Consider the following 18,497-nt stretch of genomic DNA (forward strand, 5'->3'; position numbering starts at 1 on the left):
CCGGACAGGGGTGGTCCCAGTAGGATGGGGTACAGTGTCCTCAGAGTGGAGGGGTCCCATGAGGGTCCCAGCAGGGTGGGGCTCCTGGAGGGGGGCACGTCCAGGAGGGTGGGGGTCCCAGCAGTGGGGTGGGGGGCGCCCCATGAGAGTGTGGTGGATCCAGCAGTGTTGGGGGGTCGCTCAGGAGGAGAGGGGGATCCCAGGACAGTCCCAGGATGGTGGGAGTCCCAGTAGGGTGAGGGGGGATCCCAGCGGAATGGGGCTCCCAGCAGAGTGGGGAAGGGTCCAGGAGGGAGGAGGTCCGGCAGAGTGTAGGTGGCCCCTGCACGGGGGCGGCGCTCAGGAGGGTGGGGGTCCCAGCAGTAAGGGTGGGGGTCCCAGAGGGGAGGGGAAGTCCATAGGGGCGGGGGCTCCCAGCAGAGTGGGGGTCCCAGGGCTCAGTGCCCCCTCCATTCGAGGCCACGTGCCCCCACCGGGGGGCCCAGCCCCGTTCCCCCCCCTGCTCGCCCTCCCCGTCCCCACCCTTTCCTGCTCCTGACTCAACCGCCGGCGCCTTCCGGGTGTCGGGGCGTCCTTCGGTGCCGCTCGGCGCAGCCTTGGACGGAGCCGGGGCTTCTCGGGGCCGTCCCTCGGGGGTCTGTCTGTCCGTCGGGGGTGTCCGTCTGTTCGTGCGGAGGAGGGGCTGGCGCGGTGTCCATCTGTCCGTCATGGAATGTGTGCCTCGGGGATCTCTGTCTGTCTGTCTGGGGGCATCCCACCCCCGTGGGGTCTGTCTGTCTGCTAGGGTGTCCGTCTGCCCTTCCAGGTGTCTGGCTGTCCGTCAGGACACCTCTGTCTATTGGGTGTCTGTCTGTCTTCCTGGGTGTCCATTTATTGGGGTGTCTGTCCATGGGGGTGTTCCCTTACCATAGAGGTCTCCACCTGTACGTGAGGGTGTCTGTCCATCCTCTGGGTGTCTGCCTGTCCATTGTGGCATCTGTCTCCTGGTGAGGTGCCCCTCTGTCCATCTGGGTGTCCATCGGGGTGTCCATTTGTCCATCTGGGTGTGTTCAGTTGCCCTTCTGGATGTCTGTTGGCAAGTCTGTCTGTCCTTCTGTGTGTCTGTTGGGGCATCTGTCTGTCCTTCTGAGTGTCCATCTGTCCATCACGGTGTCCCTCTGTCCAATGGGTTGTCCTTCTGTCCTTCTGGGTACCTGTCCAGATATCGGTCTGTCCTTCTGAGTGTCTCATTGTTTATCGAGGTGTCCATCGGGGTGTCCACTTGTCCTTCTGGGTATCTGTTGGGGCATCCATTTGTCACTTCAGGGTAATAATCTGTCCACTGGGGTGTCCTTAACCTTCTGGCTCTCCATCCTTTGCGTCCATCTCATGGGTCCCCCCATCCGTCATCCACAGGTCCATCCAATCCACCCATCTCTGCCCACCCCAACGCCATGTACACTGCGCTCCCCAAAAGGTACATCCCCTCCCCACTGCCCCCCCCCCCCCCCCCCGATTGCCACCCTCTCACTCCTGCCTGCCCCGCAGTGGTTCCCCTTTCGGCCCTGCAGCCGCTCTCCCGGGGCTGCACATCTGGCGGGTGGAGCAGCTGCGGCCCGTGGAGGTCCCCGAGGCTGCCCGGGGGATTTCTTCTCCGGGATTCCTACCTAGTGCTGCACAACGGGCTGGAGGAGCACGCCCACCTCCACCTGTGGATGGGTGAGCGCTGGGGGGCTGTGGGGCTCCAGGGGCAGTGGGGTTGGGTGCTCACCTGGCTGCCCACAGGCCGGGACTCCTCGCAAGACGAGCGGGGTGCCTGTGCCCTCCTCTCCACCCAACTGAGCTCGCTGCTGGGCAAGCGCCCCGTCACCCACCGTGAGGTGCAAGGCAACGAGTCTGACCTCTTCATGGAGTACTTCCCCCACGGCCTCACCTACCAGGTACTGGGGTGCCCAGCGGCACTTGGGGTCCTCCCAGTATGCAGCACCCCAACCAGGCTCCCAGCACCCCAGATGGGTGCTCAGCATCACCACTGGGCTCTCCACACCCTCACTACTCTGCTTCATCTGTGCTGAGCAAGAGGGACCCCCACTGGGTGCTGGGCACCCTCAGAAGGTGCTCAGCATCCCTTCTGGGTGCTCACATTCATGCTGGATGCTTGTCATCCCCACTGGGTGCTGGGCACCCCACCAAGTGCTCAGCACACCCATGTGGTGCTCAGCTCCCCTCCAGGTGCTAACTATCCATGCTGGGTGTTTGCCACCCCCATTTGGTGCTGGACACCCCATGGAGTGCTGAGCCCCCTGTGCCAGCAGGAAGGTGGTGTGGCCTCAGCATTCAAGCCCACCCGGCCCAGCCCCGGCCCCGGCCCCGCACCCAAACTGTACCAGGTGAAGGGCAAGAGGAAGATCCGGGCGAGTGAGCGAGACCCAGCCTGGGCCAGCTTCAACACCGGGGACTGCTTCCTCCTCGACCTGGACAGGTGAGCAGGGTGCACCTGCCCCCTCCTGGGCCTGCTGTCCCCATCTCTGGCCCCCAGACCCTTCTCATGTGGTGGTGGGGAGGGGCAAGTCACGTGTCCTGTGTGTCCCTCTGTCCTCTGGGGCATCCATCAGCTCATTGGGGTGTCCCTCTTGGTTGGGGCACCTGTACCTCGATAGGACTGGCTGTTTGTCCTTCTGTTGGGGTGTCTGTCCCATCTCTCCAAGCGCCCAGCCATCTGCAGGGGTGTCTGCCTCATTTTGGGGTGTCCATCTGTTGGGGTGTCTGTCTCTTGGGGTGCCCACTGACCTCTTGGGGTGTCCCCCTATCCGGAGCAGGGTTTGATGGTCGGGTGTCTGTCCATCCATGGGAGTGTCCTCTGCCCATCGCAGCATCTTCCTGGACCAGCTTCAACCCCCGCGGCTGCTCCATCCCCAGCCTGGCTGAGGCAGGTTGGGGACCACTGTGGGGTGGCTCCATCACCACTGTTCCCCTCCCTGTCCCCAGACCCTTTTCGTGTGGTGTGGGGGCCCGGAGCAATGTCCTGGAGCGCAGCAGGGCGCAGGAGCTGGCTGTGGCCCATCCGGGACAGCGAGCGGGGGTGGCAAGGCACGGCTGGAGATCGTGGTGGACGGCGAGGAGCCACCCGAGATGGTCCAGGTACGTCCTCACTGGGAGGAGAGGGGGACGTGGGTGTCCCATGGGGTGGCTCTGTGACACCCCCATCTCGTCCTCTGGCAGGTGCTGGGCCCCAAGCCCCCCTTGCAGGAGGGCAGCCCCGAGGAGGACGTGGCAGCCGACCAGAGCAACGCGGGGGCAGCCGTGCTCTACAAGGCAAGGACATGGCAGGACACCCCTGTGGCACCAGGGCTGGGCATGGCTGAGTGTCACCATGGAGGGCACAGGGATGGAGATGGCCAGGGGACACCATGGTGATTCTAGGGTCAGGCATGGCCTGGGACAGTGCAGTGGTCCCATGGGAGACGTGGGACTGGGCAACACCAGGGGACACTGTGGTGGCCCCTGGCCGTACGTGAAGCTGTGGACAGCCAAGGACACTCTGGTGGTTCTAGGAAAGCCACAGGGAGCTGTGCACGGCCAGCAGACACACCTTGGTGGCCCCAGAGAGTATATGAGGCTGGGCTGGCCTGGGGACACCGCGGAGTCCCTGAGAGCAGTGGCTGGGTGGGAGGACACTGGGCTGGGGCGGCTCTGGGTGACCTTGCAGTGACGTCCCCTCCACGGGCAGGTGTCGGACGCGACGGGGCACATGGACCTGACCCAGGTGGCCGCTGGCAGTCCCTTCAGCCAGAGCCTGCTCTGCCCCGATGACTGCTTCGTGCTGGACAACGGCGCCGGCGGGAAGGTCTACGTCTGGAAAGGTGCCTGAGGTGGGGACACAGGGTGACATGGAGATGGGGGCCGTGCCCAGAACGGCTCTGACATCCCCACCGCAGGGCGCAAGGCCAACGAGCAGGAGCGCCGGGCGGCCCTCAGGGTGGCCGAGGAGGTGATCGCCCGCATGGGCCACCCGCCCCAGACACAGGTGGGTGCAGTGGTGAGGGGTGCCTGGGGGCTGGCATGGGAAGCATCACCCCCTCCCGATCCCTGTCCCGTCCCTGTCCCCATTGCTGTCCCGGCAGGTGGAAATCCTGCCCCAGTGCTGCGAGACGCCCCTCTTCAAGCAGTTCTTCACCAGCTGGAAGTGAGCAGCAGGTGCCCATGGGGCCAGTGCCCAGCCCAGGGTGTCACCAGGCTTATGCTGGCTGTGCCAGCTCCCCGCAATGCTTGTGCCCTGCTCAGCCATCCCTGTCACTGTGCCATCCCTATGCCTGTGTCTTTGCTCATCCCATCCCCATGCCATTGTCACTCACATCCTTGTGCATCACATCCTTGACGACCCATGCCAAGCCCATGCCATCTCCATTGCTGTGCTATCCCTGTGCCTTTGCCCACCCCGTGTCCTTGCCACAACCATTTCCTGCCATCCCCAAGCCCATGTCATCCCCGTTCCTGTGCCATTCCCTGTGTCATCCCCATCCCTTTGCCCCTCCCCTGCCCACGTCATCCCTGTCCATCCCTGTGCCATCCCCATGTCCACGTCACTTCCTTCCCCATCCCTACCTCATCCCCAAGTCCAAGCCATCTCCTTCTTATGCCAACCCCATCCCCATGCCATCCCTCCTCTACACCATCCCCAAACCCATGTCATCCCTGCCCCTGTGCCATCCTGTCATCCCCACTCCTTTGCCCACCCTGTGCCTACCTCCATCCCCATCCCTACACCATCCCAAGCCATGCCATGCCCACAATACACCTTCCCCCCACCACTGCTGCCATAGCTGGACCACCTGCACCCCCTGACCACCTTCCTGAGTGTGCCTGTGCCACGCTGTGCCCACCCCGTGCCCATGCATCTCACCCCTTGCCCAGGCCCCGGAGAATAAAGGGACAGTGCTGCATCCTGTATCTGGCTGCTCTGGGTGTGGTACCAGCCCTGGGGATGGGGGGACACAAGGGGACTCAGGACAGGGCAATGGCCCTGCAGGGGATGAAGGTGTCCCCACCACCCTGTGTGATGACACCCTACAGGGCCACCTGTGTCACCAGGGCACCAGCCCTCTGCCCTATGGGATGATACCCACAGCTACAGGATGTCCCCAGGGGCTGGCAGCACCCAGAGTGACCAGGAGCCCCAGTCCTTGTGTGACCACCTGACCCCGAAGTGGTTGGGAAAGGTGGGAGATGGCTCTCAACTGGCTGCCACCCTGCATCCCCCACGTCCCCAAATCACCCGTGTGGTCAAGTCCCTGACACCTTCAACTGTCCAGTGTACCTCCATGTCCACATCCTCGAATGTCCCACCCTCTGCTCTCTCCACAGTCTCTGCATCCCTAATGTCCCCAGTGTCCCCAAACCCCCAGTGTCATCAACAACACCCCCAAATCCCCTCACCACCCTGGGGCCAGCCAGACCCTGCAACCCCCATCACTGCTGGCTGCTCCCTCCCTCATTAGACCCAGATAATTAGTGTTGGACTAATTATGTCCCCAGTTACCCCTCCCTTGGCCCCTGCTCATGACAACCTGATGTGACAACACGTCTGGCATTAGGGGCTTGACCAAACCCCTAGCATTCCACTCCAATTCCCACCCACATCCTGTTGCATCCATCACCAAGGAAAAGCCCTTTTATTGTAGCTGGGGAGGGCCTGGGGTGGGGGGAGAGGGAGGGGGAAGGAGCCCAGGGGAGGGACTCAGAGGAGCCACCATGTTCCCCAGGGGGAGGGGTGGGTGAGCCAGGATCCCCCGACACCCAAAACCCCATCCTCTCCTTCTACTCCTAAAGTGACACTGAGGTGGGAAACTCAATGTGGGGGAGGGGCTGGGCTTTTCCTTGTTCACAGTGAATTTGGGGTAATGGGGGAGGTCCCACCCACTTGGCCTGGCTGGATCTGCACTGTAGGGGAGCTTATTCACTCCCAGTTTAAATCCCTGGAGCATGATTTGGGGAGAGGGAAGGGAAACCCTCTGGTGGGGAGAGCAGGGAGGAAAACACAGGTTCACATGTGGTGAGCTCGGGGTGGTCAGGGTTGGAGGGGGAACAGAGCCAGGATTCAGCTCTCCTGGTGATGCCAAAATCATTCTGATGAGCTTTGCTGGTGAAATAAAATTGGGAAAGTGGCTTCTCCGGTGTGGCTGCAGCAGGTCCAAGGTCACAGGGTGAGAGAGAGCGCAGGGGGGAGGTAATTTGTTCCCTGAAAATGCCCTGTGAGGGATTTGCCACCTCCCTCCATCCCACTCCAAAGCCAAGGGAGGAAGGGGAGACCAGCACTGTGGGGCTCAGGGTAGGATGGACCCCTCACCCACCCAAGGGCAGCTATGGGGGGCAGGAGGGCAGCACCTGGGGGGACCCTGCAGCCCAGGGAGTGGGGAATGGCACTTCACTTAGAGAGAGAAAGAAACAGAGAAGAAGAAAAAGCCACACGTCATTTGGAAGAATTCAGGCAGGAGCTGAGTGGTCCCAGGAGGCTTGAATGGTCCCAGGGGTCTGGAGCAGTCCCAGGGGTCTGGAGCCCCCTACCAGCCCCCCCGCCAGCCCCCCCTACTCTATCAGTTCCACGTAGTTGGCAGGGAACATGCCAAAGTGACCATCAGGGCCGTAGCCACGCCACCAACCCTCATCAATCATCTCGATGTTGGTGATGATGTTCTCGGGATCAAAGGAGATCTCGGTGTCATCAGCTGGAATGGAATAGAGAGAAGGAGGGGGGGTCAGACCACCTGTACCCTCCCAGCTCTGGGGTTTCCAACATAAGAGGAGTGTGGAGCTGCTGGAGAAAGTCTAAAGGAGGTCTCAGAGATGCCCCGAGGGCTGGAGCCCCTCTGCTCTGGGGGACAGGCTGGGAGAGCTGGGTGTGTTCACCTGAAGGAGAGAAGGCTCTGGGGAGACCTGAGAGTCCCTTCTAGTGCCTCCAAGGGGCCTCCTAGGGGCTCCAAGAGAGCTGGAGAGGGACTTTGGACAAGGGCTTGGAGTGGCAGGACACAGGGAATGGCTGTGGGTCTCACCAGCCTGGTAGTCGTAGAGCGCTCGGGCACAGAGTCCCTTCCCCGCCAGGTCCGGCGGCTCCTGGTACTCCAGCCCGTAGTCGTATTTGGCATCGTCAGCTCGTTCCTTCAGGAAGGAAGGAGAGAGGGAGAACAGGAATTACCAGGAGAAAAGGGAGGGAGGAAGGAAAACAGCAACGTGAAGCACCCAGAGATGTAGATCACCCCTGGGGCTCAGAGGCTGGAGGTCCTGGGTGCCCCCCAGAATAAAACCTGGGCTCTGGGAAAGTCTTGCCACATGTCTCTGCCACGGGACCCAGGAGACCAAATCAGCCCTGAGCCGAAGAGTCAAGGTGGCCACCTCTCTAGTCAACACTGATCCCTGTCCCTTGAGATCTCATCCCAACAAAACCACTGGAGACCAGTGGCAAACAACCTGTCTGGAATCTAATCCTTATCCCTTGGGGTCCCCCCTGCAGAGAGAGGTTCAACTCCCATGGATAAGCTCCAGCTTCCCATGGAGCTTTCTGCTGGAGCCTGAGCCAGCTGTCATTTGCTTTCCTCTGGAAAGGCTGAGGGGATTGCTCAGCCCATCTACTCTGGAATCCTTTGGAATCTGCTGGACACTTCCAGACAAATTCCAGAATGATAAAATGATGTTTGGAATGCTGATGGTTTGGTGAGCAGAGGAGAGGAAACCAAAGGGCCCCACATCTCCAAGGGAAGCACAGCACAACCCCACTATTAGCCACTGGAGAATATTGGAGCATGCCAAGAATAGCTGGGAATGCCAGCTCTGCTGGGTTTGGATGTGCAGGAGAAGGAGAAAGGGCTTTGGAAGAGGCTTGTGGATCTCCCTCACTGGCTCTGGAGCACTGACAACAGCTGGATGGCCCTGGAGTACAGGCTGGGTGCCAGGGGCTCAGCACCGGTGTCTCCCACTGGGAGCACTGGGGAGGGATGCAGCAGCACCCCCTCACTAGGATGATGCACTGGAGTGCACGTGAGCTCTAGGGTTTCTCCTATTGATTTTAGCCCAGAAAAGGGTTCCAGACCCATCCTAAAGGATAAAGCCACGCTCTCCCACATGAATCCTGGCCCCTCCTCAGGGGTCCCTACCCCCCAAACACACCTGGGGGGGCTCCTCATAGATGGCTGAGGGCTCCGGAGGCTCCTCGTACAGATTTGTCTCTTCCACACGGGACACCGGGACGCCAGAATTGTACCCGGAGTCTCGTCCTGAGGAGAAACATGGCATCTGTCACCAAAATCACGCCCTGTTCCCTCGTCCATCTGCCTCCTGCTCCAGGCTGGAGTGACAGCACATTCCTGGTGGAAGCTGGGTGTCCCCCAGATCTCCTGTTCAGCGTGCTTGGACCATGGGATGGGGCAGGTAGGAAGCACAGAAGAGAGCAAGCAGGGGTTTAGGGAGCAGTGAAAAGGACAAGGGAGAGATCCAGGATCTCCAACAGGGAAGGGATAAACTCGAAGGGGTAAACTCACTCCAGATGAACCATGTTCCCGTGGAGGGGAAGGGCTGGAGTGGAGGCCATGGCCAAGAGCAGCATCTAGTGGTGATGGTGGCCTGGCTACACTCAGCACATCCCTGGGCCCCAGTCTGTCCCTGGTCTCTGCCTCACCCCTGGCCCTCTCCTTGTCTCTGGCCCTCAGCCTGTCCCTGCCCCCCACCTCATCCCTGGACCCACAGCTTGTCCCTGGTCCTCAGTTCATCCCTGGCCCCCACTTTGTTGTCCCTAAACCCCACCTCACACCTCATCATCCCTGGCCCCCACCTTGTTTCTGTCCTCACCTCCTCCCTGCATATGGCAGGGGGGTGGAACTAGATGGTCCTTCAGATCCCTTCCAACCCAAACCAACCTGTGATTCCATGATTCAGGGACAAGGCCAACCCTCAGCGCCACCCACAGCACATGGGGAGACCTCTGGGCACAGCCAGCCCTCTTCTGGAATCGATCCCTGTCCCAAACCACTGGGAAGTGGTTAAGCAGGGACACCTTCCACTAGCCCAGGTTGCTCCAAGCCCCATTCAACCTGCCTTGAACACTTTCAGGGATGGGGCAGCCACAGTTTCTCTGGGCAGCCTGTGCCAGGGCCTCCCCACCCTTCACAGGGAAGAATTTCTTCCCAATATCCCATCTAACCCTGCCCTCTGGCAGTAGGAAGCCATTCCCCCTTGTCCTGTCACTTTGTAGCCGTGTACTGGTCTTTACTGGGACAGGAAAATAGCCCAGTCTAACTCTGGAGTTGGGAAACTCCTGCACAGGGGGTGTCTCAGCTGTGTCTCGGGGCACTTTGGGCAAGTCCAAGTGTGACTGTCAAAGCCCCTGTGGTCTGGAGGGGGCTGGGGGTGCTCGGAGCTGAATTCCAGCCTTTCAGCAGGAGATATCCTCATCCCCTGGACACTGAGCCTTCGGCTGAGGACTAGGAGGAACCATCCTCACCCTCAGCATCACACTCAGCCCTGGCTGGAGACAAACACGGGGGGTTCCTGGTCCAAGGAATGGGAAAAACACATGGAGTCTCTGAGCCAGGCCTCAACATGCCCAATTTTGTGGAATCTATTTGGAAAGATGCAGAGAAAAGCTCTGGGGAGGGAGCCAAGCACGAACCTGCTGCAGGTACTGGGGAGGCTGGAGGTGACCCCCAAACATCCCGGCTGTGGAGGCAGGACTGGGCACAGAGTTCACCTCCTTCTGCAGGAACGGGCTGCGGAGCTTCCCTGGAAAAGGAGACTGAGTGGCTGCAGGAGCTGGGCAGGCAGCAGGACTCCCAGCCCACGACTGGGCACCCAGGGGTGCTGCTGAGTCACCCTCCCAAGCAGGATTTTCCAGCTCTAATCCTGGTTGTGGAAAACAAGTTTGGCAACTGGTTACAGCAGCAGCAGCCAAGGGAAAATTTAAAAAAAAAAAAAAAAAAAAAAAGATTCTGGGGAGGAAGAGGAGCTGGGAGACCCCGCCACTGGCTCTCCAGAGTGATTTCTGGAGCAGTCTGAATGCCACAGACATCAAACTGAGAGGGGATGATGCAAACTGGTTTCTGCCAGTCCATTTCCTGTGCCAAGAGTGAACTGTGTACTGTTATCTCTCCATCTCCACCTCCAAACCAAACAAAAGCTGAGGAGAAGAACTGCCAGACAAACCCTACCAGCACCAAGACTCCAGTCTACCCTCACCTCTGAGTCTGATCAGTTTCAGGGTATTTATCTCCTTTTCTTCCATGAAAACCATCAAATCCTAATGAAATACCTCAAAATCAGCCTCTCCCCTGATGTTTAACCAGCAAAAAGGACATTTTCCCAGTGTGGCGTTTCTTCCTCTCCCACTCATGCCTTGCCTGCCCAAGGAAGAAGGGATCTGTGCTCCTGTCACCAAGTAAAAGTGATTATTCAATGAATCAATTTAAGGTGCTTTGGGGGGGTTGCACTGAGGGGAGGAGGAGGAGGCAGTCGCCCAAGGGTGTCGTGCGCTCACAGGGACTTCCTCAGCCGCTCTCAGCTCTGCTTTGCAAACTTCCTGGTTTCTATCAGAGAGATCAAATCAGGCTCTTCCAACATCCTGCTTGGCTCGGGCAATGCAAAAATTTGGGCAGAACTTTGGGCAGTCAGGATAGATTGCAATGGTGGTGTCTTTCTGGTGTCAATGTGTTGAACTTCCATTGAAAAAAATGAAATTTGAGGTTCAGAAGGGAAGGCAGAGTATGGAAAACTTCTGTCTTGGTGGTTAAAACTTGGCACAGCTGGAACCTCACTTTGGAAAATGGCAGGAGCTGGGGGTGGGACACCACAGCAAAGAACATCGATGTGATGAGAGCTGCCCATTCGCAGCCCGAACAGCGGCCTCACAGTATCACTGCCCCACTGGGACCCCACTGGGACCCTGCTCCACTGGGACACGGTGGGGGACTGGGGGTGGCCCCATCACCCTCCCTGTGTCCCCTCACACCCCTCATACCTGGCTGTGCCACCCTCCCTGTGTCCCCTCACACCGTACCTGGCTGGGTTGGTGTCCCTGTGTCCCCCGGCCCCGCTCTCTCCCTCTGCTTGAAGATGTCGCGGGGGTTCACGGCTCTCTGTGCAATCAGAGTCGCAGCCTCCTGCCCAGGGAAGGGCCCAGATGCCACGTCAAGGTCACAGAGCAGCAGCAGGGGGGGCAGAGCCAAGGCAGACACCCTCCAGAGCACTCCCAGCTCCATACCTGGGCTTTCTCCACCGACTCGCTTCTCTTGAAGCCCTTCCTCTGTCGGGTCTCGTACTCCTCAGCCTGCTCCTTCTGCAGCACAAGAGAGGGTCTGGGTGCTGATCTAGCCCACTCTGGACAGATCCAGCTGCTCCAGCCCCATCTAGTTCCTTCCAGCACCATCCTATCCCCATCCTGCCTCTTCTGCCCACTCCAGCCCCCTCCAGCCCTATCCTGCCTCTTCTGGACCCAAGGAACTCACACGGCGAGGGAGGGGGAATGGAGAGGAAACCCTCGATCTGGGAGGGAGGCTGAGAAAAGGCACTTGGTTTCATGGAATCATGGAATGATTCAGATTAGAAAAGCCCTCTGAGATCACCAAGCCCAACTGTTTCTCCAGCACTGCCAAGGCCACCCATGTCCCCATGTGCCACATCCATGTGTCTTTTAAATCCTCCCAGGGCTGGGGACTCCACCACTGCCCTGGGTAGCCCTTTACCATGAAGGAATTCTCCCAATATCCAACCTAAACCTCCCTGTGCAACCTGGCCATTTCCACTGTCCTATCCCGGGTCTCTATCCCCTCCATCATGGATAAACCTTGCCTGAGGCCAATGCCAGAGCTCACCCATTGCTGCTGCTCCCTGTCCCTGTTCTCAGCCTCCTGTTGCTGCTGGAGTCTCCTGTGGGGACAAACTGGGGTTAAAACCAAGGATTTGGGACCTCAGCCCATTGCAGCTCCCTGGGAAGAGCACAGGAAGGATGTCCCCCTCACTCTGGGGACACTCCCCCTCACTTTGGGGCCAGATGAGGAGTCGCAGGTCACCCTTGGAGAGAGGAACATTGTGAGAGGGGCAGGAGCAGCTCCAAATATTGGGATTAATCCAGAGAAATCTCTTCCTCAGGGATATGGACATGAGCATCCAGATGTGGGGGCCAAGCAGACTTCCCTGCAGTCCCTCAGGGCTCAGATTCCCCCAAAGCCCACCTAGACCTCCAGTACCCCAAAAACAGGTGCCATGGGTGTTAGAGAGGAGTTTGGGAAGCAAGAGGGGGATGAGTGGGCAGGGAGAGCTAGGGAGATGCTCCCTCCAACCCAGAGCAAAATCCTCTCCACATATGCTCCCTTAAAGGAGATTTCCTGGGATTGCAGGAATTCCAGCAGTGAGGAATGCATGGACATGATCCACCATTCCTGAGGACAACCTCTGCAGGAGTCAGGACAGCTCACATACATGGTGACAAGGATACCCAGCACCACCGAGAGACCCCAGAGGACAGGACAGCCTCTTGGAATCATTCCCAACATCCCACTCACTTCTGGGCTTCGATTTCACTGGATCTGGCTTTGAACCTCTGCTCCCTCCCTGCCGCCTCCTGCAGCTCCCGCTCCCGCCGCTCCCGCTCCAGCCGCTGCCGCTCCTCCTCCGCCCTCCTCTTCTCCTCCAGCCGCCGGTTCTCCTCATCCTTCTGAGGGCACACAGGCACGGAGGGGTGGGGGTCACAGGCACTGCCCCCAGCCCTCTGCATCCTGGGGCACGCAGCAGGTCCCAGGGCTGGTGGCCCCCAGCCAGAAGGTTCACACATCATTAAGCCCCAGTAAAACCCAACATGAAAGAGGAAGAAAACAAAGAGCAGTCTTCAGAGGGGACAAAAATCAGTTTCCTCACCCAAACAGGGTTCGCTTGGAGCTGGGGTGCACCCCAGCCCTCCTCCCCCGTGCCCACCCCAGCAGCCCTGAGCCAAACTCAGATGAGAAAAAGGAGCACCTTCCCTTTCAGGACTCAGCCCCTTCTCCCTGAGCACCCGAAGGCAGCAGCTCTGCACTTCCCTGAGCTCTGGATCTCTGATTCCAGGCAGCATTACCCGATTCCCAGACAGGGAACACAGCACATGGAGAGTAATCTCCAGCTAAATCCAAAGGCTTCGTGCTCTGATGCGTGTGCTCACCTCTGCTTTGGCCCAGAAATTATCCTTATTGACTCGCTTGATTTCGGACATTGCGTTTGTCTTCTGGTAGACGGAGCCCTGGGGAGGGAAGGCACAGACAAATCACCATTTTTGCACTTTTTGTCAAAAATCAGCCCAAATCAGCACAGTCTGGGACTTCTTCTAAGAAGTTCCTATAACCTGATGCTTTGCCCCAAAATTTAAAGAAGGTCTGGGTGAGGCCAGCAACGTGCATGTTGCCAAAAATGGGCAATTGCAGGCCCTGGCACAGCTTGCCCAAAGAGCTGTGGCTGCCCATCACTGGAAGTGTCCAAGGCCAGCAACCTGGTCTCGTGGAAGGGGGGGGGTGGAACTGGATGAGCTTTAAGGTCCCTTCCAACCCATCCGTTCCATGATTCCACGCTTTGAACCTGCCCTGTCAGTGTAAACCCACTGCCTCTTGTCCCATCGCTCCAGGTCCTTCTCTAAAGTCCCTCTCCAGCTCTCTTGGAGTCCCTTTAGGCACTGGAAGGGGCTCTAAGGTCTCCCTGGAGCCTTCCCTTCTCCAGGCTGAACATTCCATGGATGTGTCAATGCCCAGGGAGCCACTTCCATCACTGGATGAGAGTGGTCCCAGACCTTCCCCCATCCAGAGGGACCACCCTAAAACCCTCATGGATTCAACTCACCACGGGAGCCTGAGGCCCTGAGTCCTGGAACTTGCTGCTCTCCTTGTGGAAGCTGTAGTTGGCTCCAGAGGCCTTGGCCACTTTCTCCATGATGAGTTCAGGCTCCACATCCTCCTCTGCCCGGGCATTGATGGTGACATGAGCCCCCTGAGCAGAAAGAACCAGCACAGGGGTGAAGGGGTCACTCTGGGAGCCCCCAAACCCACCACCTTGCCCTGGTGGGTCCTGTCTGCACTCCTGGAGCCCCCAAGGGAAGGAAAAGGGTTCTGGTGAGATGGAGAAAATCTCCAGACAGATTTTTTGGGCAACCTGGTCTAAGTAGAAAGTGTCACTGCCCATAGCAGGGGGCTGGAACTGAATGGTCTATAATGTGTCTTCAACTCAAAGCATTCCATGATTCCCTAAAGGAGGACATGGGGAGGATCAGACCTTTAGGAAGTTGGCCACGGTGCTGACGTGGTTGGCACAGGCTCCTTTCCGCACGTCATTGACACCTTCACCCGTCTGTAAAGAGAAACCATCGGCTCACCTGAGCCCATCCCAGCTGGATCCATGGCAGCAGCACCTGGATCGAGCCTGACTCTCTCTCAAGATCTCTTGGAGGCTCTTCAGGCACTGGAAGGGGCACTAAGGTGTCCCCAGAACCTTCTCTTCTCCAGGCTGGACACCCCCAGTTCTCCCAGCCTGGGCACAGGGCACAGGGGCTCCAGTTCCCTCCCCGATAAACTGAGGTCCATCCCCACTCACCCAGTTGATGAGGACGTATTTGGGCAGCCCGGAGTTGGGATCCTTCACCCGGCAGAAGCCATACATCACCTTCCCGCTGTTGAGCTCCTCCACCATCTCCTCCAGCCCCCCGTCTGCCCCGGGAGGAAGGAGAGGGGGTTAGTCCAGCCCATTCCACACACATGCTGGGAACAGCCAAACCCATGGAGGCTGCAGCTCCCAGCCCCTTATTCCCTGGAGATTATCCCCGTGAGATTTGGGGATGTCCTACCACAGGATCGTCTCAGACCCCTCAGTGTTTACTCTGGTCCTTCCATTACCTGATCATTTGTCATCCACATAATTATTTGGGAGCCAAGCCCCAGCCTTTTCTCACCCACCCCCATTCTCAGCAGCCTTAATCACCCAGTTCCTCTTCCTCAGGCTTTCACAAACCCCATACAGAAAGATCCTGGATCTGTAACCAAGTGAAGGGATGGCAGAGAAGGGGAAGGAGCTGCTCACACCCCCAGATTAATTAGAGGCTTTAATGAGAGCAGGCAGCTGCCAGCTCTGCCCACAGGTTCCTGTACAAAACCACGCTCCGGCGAGCACCGGCATGGCCGGAAAACACCTCATGAGGGCAGGAATGGTGCTGGGAAGTGGTGGAGGAACTGGCTGAGCTTTGTTCCTGCTTTGTCAGACGGGAAGTAGAGAAGGAACCAAGAGGGTGACATGGGGTAGGGCCCTGCTTGTCCACCTCCTGCCCCGACGCTTCCCTCACTGTTAAACACATCCAGGGTGGTCTCAGCATCAGACTTGGGGGCTCAGAAGCGAATCCCAGGGGGAAAATCCCACAAGGCTCAGGCAGAGGCTGAGTGAGCAATGGGAAGGGCACAGCATCACTCCCACTATGCCAAAAAGCTACCAGGAACGGAGGAAAACTACCAAAAACTCACACTCTCATCTCAAAAAAATTACTCCAGACCACAATTCCCCCTGCACTGGATTGTCTGAGCCCTGAATGGGGGGAAAAGAGCCACTGACCTTGATCAGCCCTGGCAGGACGGGCACAGCCCAGCCCGGTTCACTCTGCACTGCAGGAGCACCCAGATCGTTTCCCTCTCCTTATTAAATATTATGCTTTGGCTCTAAATTTGGCTCCAAACCCAGCAGGGAAGTTGAAGGCTGGAAGTCTGAGGCCGGTTGCGTGAGTGCTGGCATGGAAGGACATGATGGGAATGCTGGAGGGAGAAGGGATCTGTGAGGAGCTTGGGGCACACCCTCTGCAGCTCCCCAAAACCCTCATCTGTGGCTCAACAAGAGCTTTTCCTGAACAAAATTCCCCAGCACCATGGCCCTGGTTCCATGGGCTCCGCCAGGCCCTGCAGAGCATACCAGAAACTTCCATAGAGCTCTGTGGGTTGGGAGAAACACCTGGAAATTAGGGAAGAAGCCAGGGAGGGATAAGAGGATACAAATACCTAGAGTGGGGAAACCCTCTATTGCGCTGCTTCCCAATAGTTTTGGCTTCCAGCCAGGAGTGTTTCAGTGGGAACCAGTAGTCAGATAAAAAAAAAAAAAAACCAATCGTGAGAAGGAGAGAATTGGATGTGAGAGGCTTCAGGAGCATTTAGTGGGAGCCCCAGCCGTGAACGGCTGGAAAGCCACATGGTCCTGCCTAAATCCGGGATCTAAAATACTTCAGAGATGCACAGAGCAACCAGGGTCCAAACTCTGGATCCTTGGGAAAGGAGGAAAATGAAAAGGAAGGAGAAGCAGAGCTGCCAGCAAATCTCTGCTCCATATTCCTCTCTCCAAAATCACACTGGACACCCCGACACAGCTGCCACCCTTGTCCAACCACCAAGGGCACTCCCCAAAACACCCTCAGGGGTTAAAAACCCCCTGACATCCCAGACAAGCAGAGTGACACGAGCCCTGGAAGCCCCCAGACTCACAGGAATGGAGGGGACAGACCCCAACACGCTCACCTCCAGAGCCAGCCACCCGCAGGTCATTGCTGTTGCCTTCATAGGTGAACAGAGCCCTAAAATTAAGGTAGAAAGGGGACTTTTAGCCAGTTTTATCCAGCACGGTCCCATCTGGGTGTCCGCACCCCCCCAACACCTCCTAAAGCTCAGAGCCCCACAGAGACCCCCACCCCCCACGCTGCCCACCCCACAGCCCAAGGACTTACTGATCCCCCCAGACACCCCACAGCCCTCATTCCCTCTATACACCTCACAGCCCCTCACACACGCCCACAGCCCCCCACACCCTGACCCCTCATACTACCCACACCCCTGATCCCTACTATACATCCCACATGCCCCCCAAGCACCCCCTCACTCCCTGACACTCCACATCTCCCCACAAGTCACTGGCCTGGCCCTAAATCTTCCCCAGATCACCCATCCCCTGCCATCCGTTTCACTTCCACCCCTCCACCCCCTCCCCACCCCCTCCCATTCCCCCTTCATCCCCCATCCCCCACCCGAGCCATCCTCGGCCCTCCTAAACACACACGGCCCCCAAACACCCCACAGACCCTCGCACACCCCCGTCCCCCCAAACACCCCACAGCCCCCTCGCAACGCCCTCATCCCCCCGGCCTGCCCCCGCCCTCCAGCCCCCCATCGCCCCCGATGTCCCATCACGGCCCCCGGTGTCCCCGCCGCCCCCTCACCAGTCCGTGGCGCTGCCCGGCGCCACCACGCTCCCGTAGGCCTCCTGCAGCGCCCGCCCGTTCTTGGCCAGGTTCAGCGCCATGGCCGCGCGCGCTCCGCCCGCCGGCAGCGCGGGCACCGCCCCGCCGGTGATACCGGCACCGCCCCGGGACCGCCCCCGGGACCACCCCCCGGACCGGCACCGCCCCGCCGGTGATACCGGCACCGCCCCGGGACCGCCCCCGGGACCACCCCCCACCGGCACCGCCCCGCCGGTGATACCGGCACCGCCCCCCGGACGGGCACCGCCCTCGGCACCACCCCCGGCACCGCCCCCGAGATCATCCGCGGCACCGCCCTCGGCATCGCCCCTGGGACTGGCACCGCCCCCGGTATAACCCCCGGCACGGCCCGGCCAGTGCTACCGGCATCTCCCCTGGGACCACCCCCGGGACCGCCCCCCCGGCACCGGCATCGCCCCGCCGGTGCTACAGGCACTGCCCCCGGGACCACCTCAGACACCGCCCCCTGGGACTGGCACCGCCCCGCCGGGACCGCCCCGCCGGTACTACCGGAACCGCCCCCCGGGACGACCCCCGCCACCGCCCCCCTCTCCTCCGGTGTCACCGGCACCTCCCGCCGCGCCTCACCGGCGGCCCCGCCCACAGACGGCCCTGCCCCCCCCAGAGCCGTCAGACCGCGCCCCCGAGTCACCAGACCACGCCCCTACCTGCGACCCCGCCCCTGAACTGACAGGCCCCGCCCCCCGCCCCCCGGGCGGCCTCGCCCCGCCCCGCGGAGTTTGTCCCCCCCCTCACCCCCATCACCCCGCCCCCGCCGAGCCTCGGGGGTTGGTTTAGGACCCTGTCCCAGCGCGGGTCACCCCTCCCACCCCACGGGGGCTCTTGGGGTCCCCTGTCACAGAGCAGCTCTGGCACCCCCCTCAGAGCTGTTCAGGGGGGTCCCATCCCCTCATCCCGGGTGTTCCTTGGGGTCCTCTGTCCCAGAGCAGCTCTAGGGGACCCCCATCCCAGAGTGACTCTTGGGGATCCCGTTCCTGGGCGGTTCCGGGGGATCCTGTCCCAGATCAATTTTCGGGGACTCTCATCCCATGGGGGTTTTCAGGGTCCCCCACCCTAATGGCAGTTCTCAGGGACCCCCAGCCCGAGCTGTTCTGGGAGACCCGGTCCCAGGTGGTTCTTGGGGTTCCCTGACCCAGTGCAGCCCCGGGGGTCCCCGCATCCCACACAGCCATCCCCGGTCCCCGTACCCCGTAATGTACTCCCTAACGCAGCCCCTCTG

At 59.8% G+C, this 18,497-nt stretch overlaps 2 protein-coding genes across 2 annotated transcripts; one reads left to right on the forward strand and one right to left on the reverse strand.

Moving 5' to 3' along the window:
* The first annotated feature begins 555 nt into the window (after positions 1-555).
* Positions 556-4,922, forward strand: CAPG (capping actin protein, gelsolin like). Its single transcript, XM_032712778.1, is given in 13 exon segments — positions 556-635; positions 1,396-1,456; positions 1,528-1,623; positions 1,625-1,698; positions 1,765-1,919; positions 2,295-2,461; positions 2,968-3,040; positions 3,042-3,059; positions 3,061-3,120; positions 3,202-3,294; positions 3,710-3,842; positions 3,918-4,006; positions 4,104-4,922. Coding segments are annotated over 12 exon segments (1,047 nt in total). The 5' UTR covers positions 556-635; positions 1,396-1,433; the 3' UTR covers positions 4,170-4,922.
* A 710-nt stretch (positions 4,923-5,632) lies between these two features.
* On the reverse strand, positions 5,633-17,317 carry DBNL (drebrin like). Its single transcript, XM_032712773.1, is given in 15 exon segments — positions 5,633-6,704; positions 7,029-7,134; positions 8,140-8,246; positions 9,638-9,688; positions 9,691-9,747; positions 11,018-11,120; positions 11,222-11,296; positions 11,832-11,886; positions 12,522-12,673; positions 13,154-13,231; positions 13,822-13,968; positions 14,251-14,325; positions 14,569-14,681; positions 16,521-16,576; positions 17,216-17,317. Coding segments are annotated over 15 exon segments (1,398 nt in total). The 5' UTR covers positions 17,299-17,317; the 3' UTR covers positions 5,633-6,564.
* Between the last annotated feature and the right edge of the window lie 1,180 nt (positions 17,318-18,497).

The sequence above is a fragment of the Chiroxiphia lanceolata genome, chromosome 28 (genome assembly GCF_009829145.1).
Source record: "Chiroxiphia lanceolata isolate bChiLan1 chromosome 28, bChiLan1.pri, whole genome shotgun sequence".
In the NCBI taxonomy this organism is placed as follows: Eukaryota; Metazoa; Chordata; class Aves; order Passeriformes; family Pipridae; genus Chiroxiphia; species Chiroxiphia lanceolata.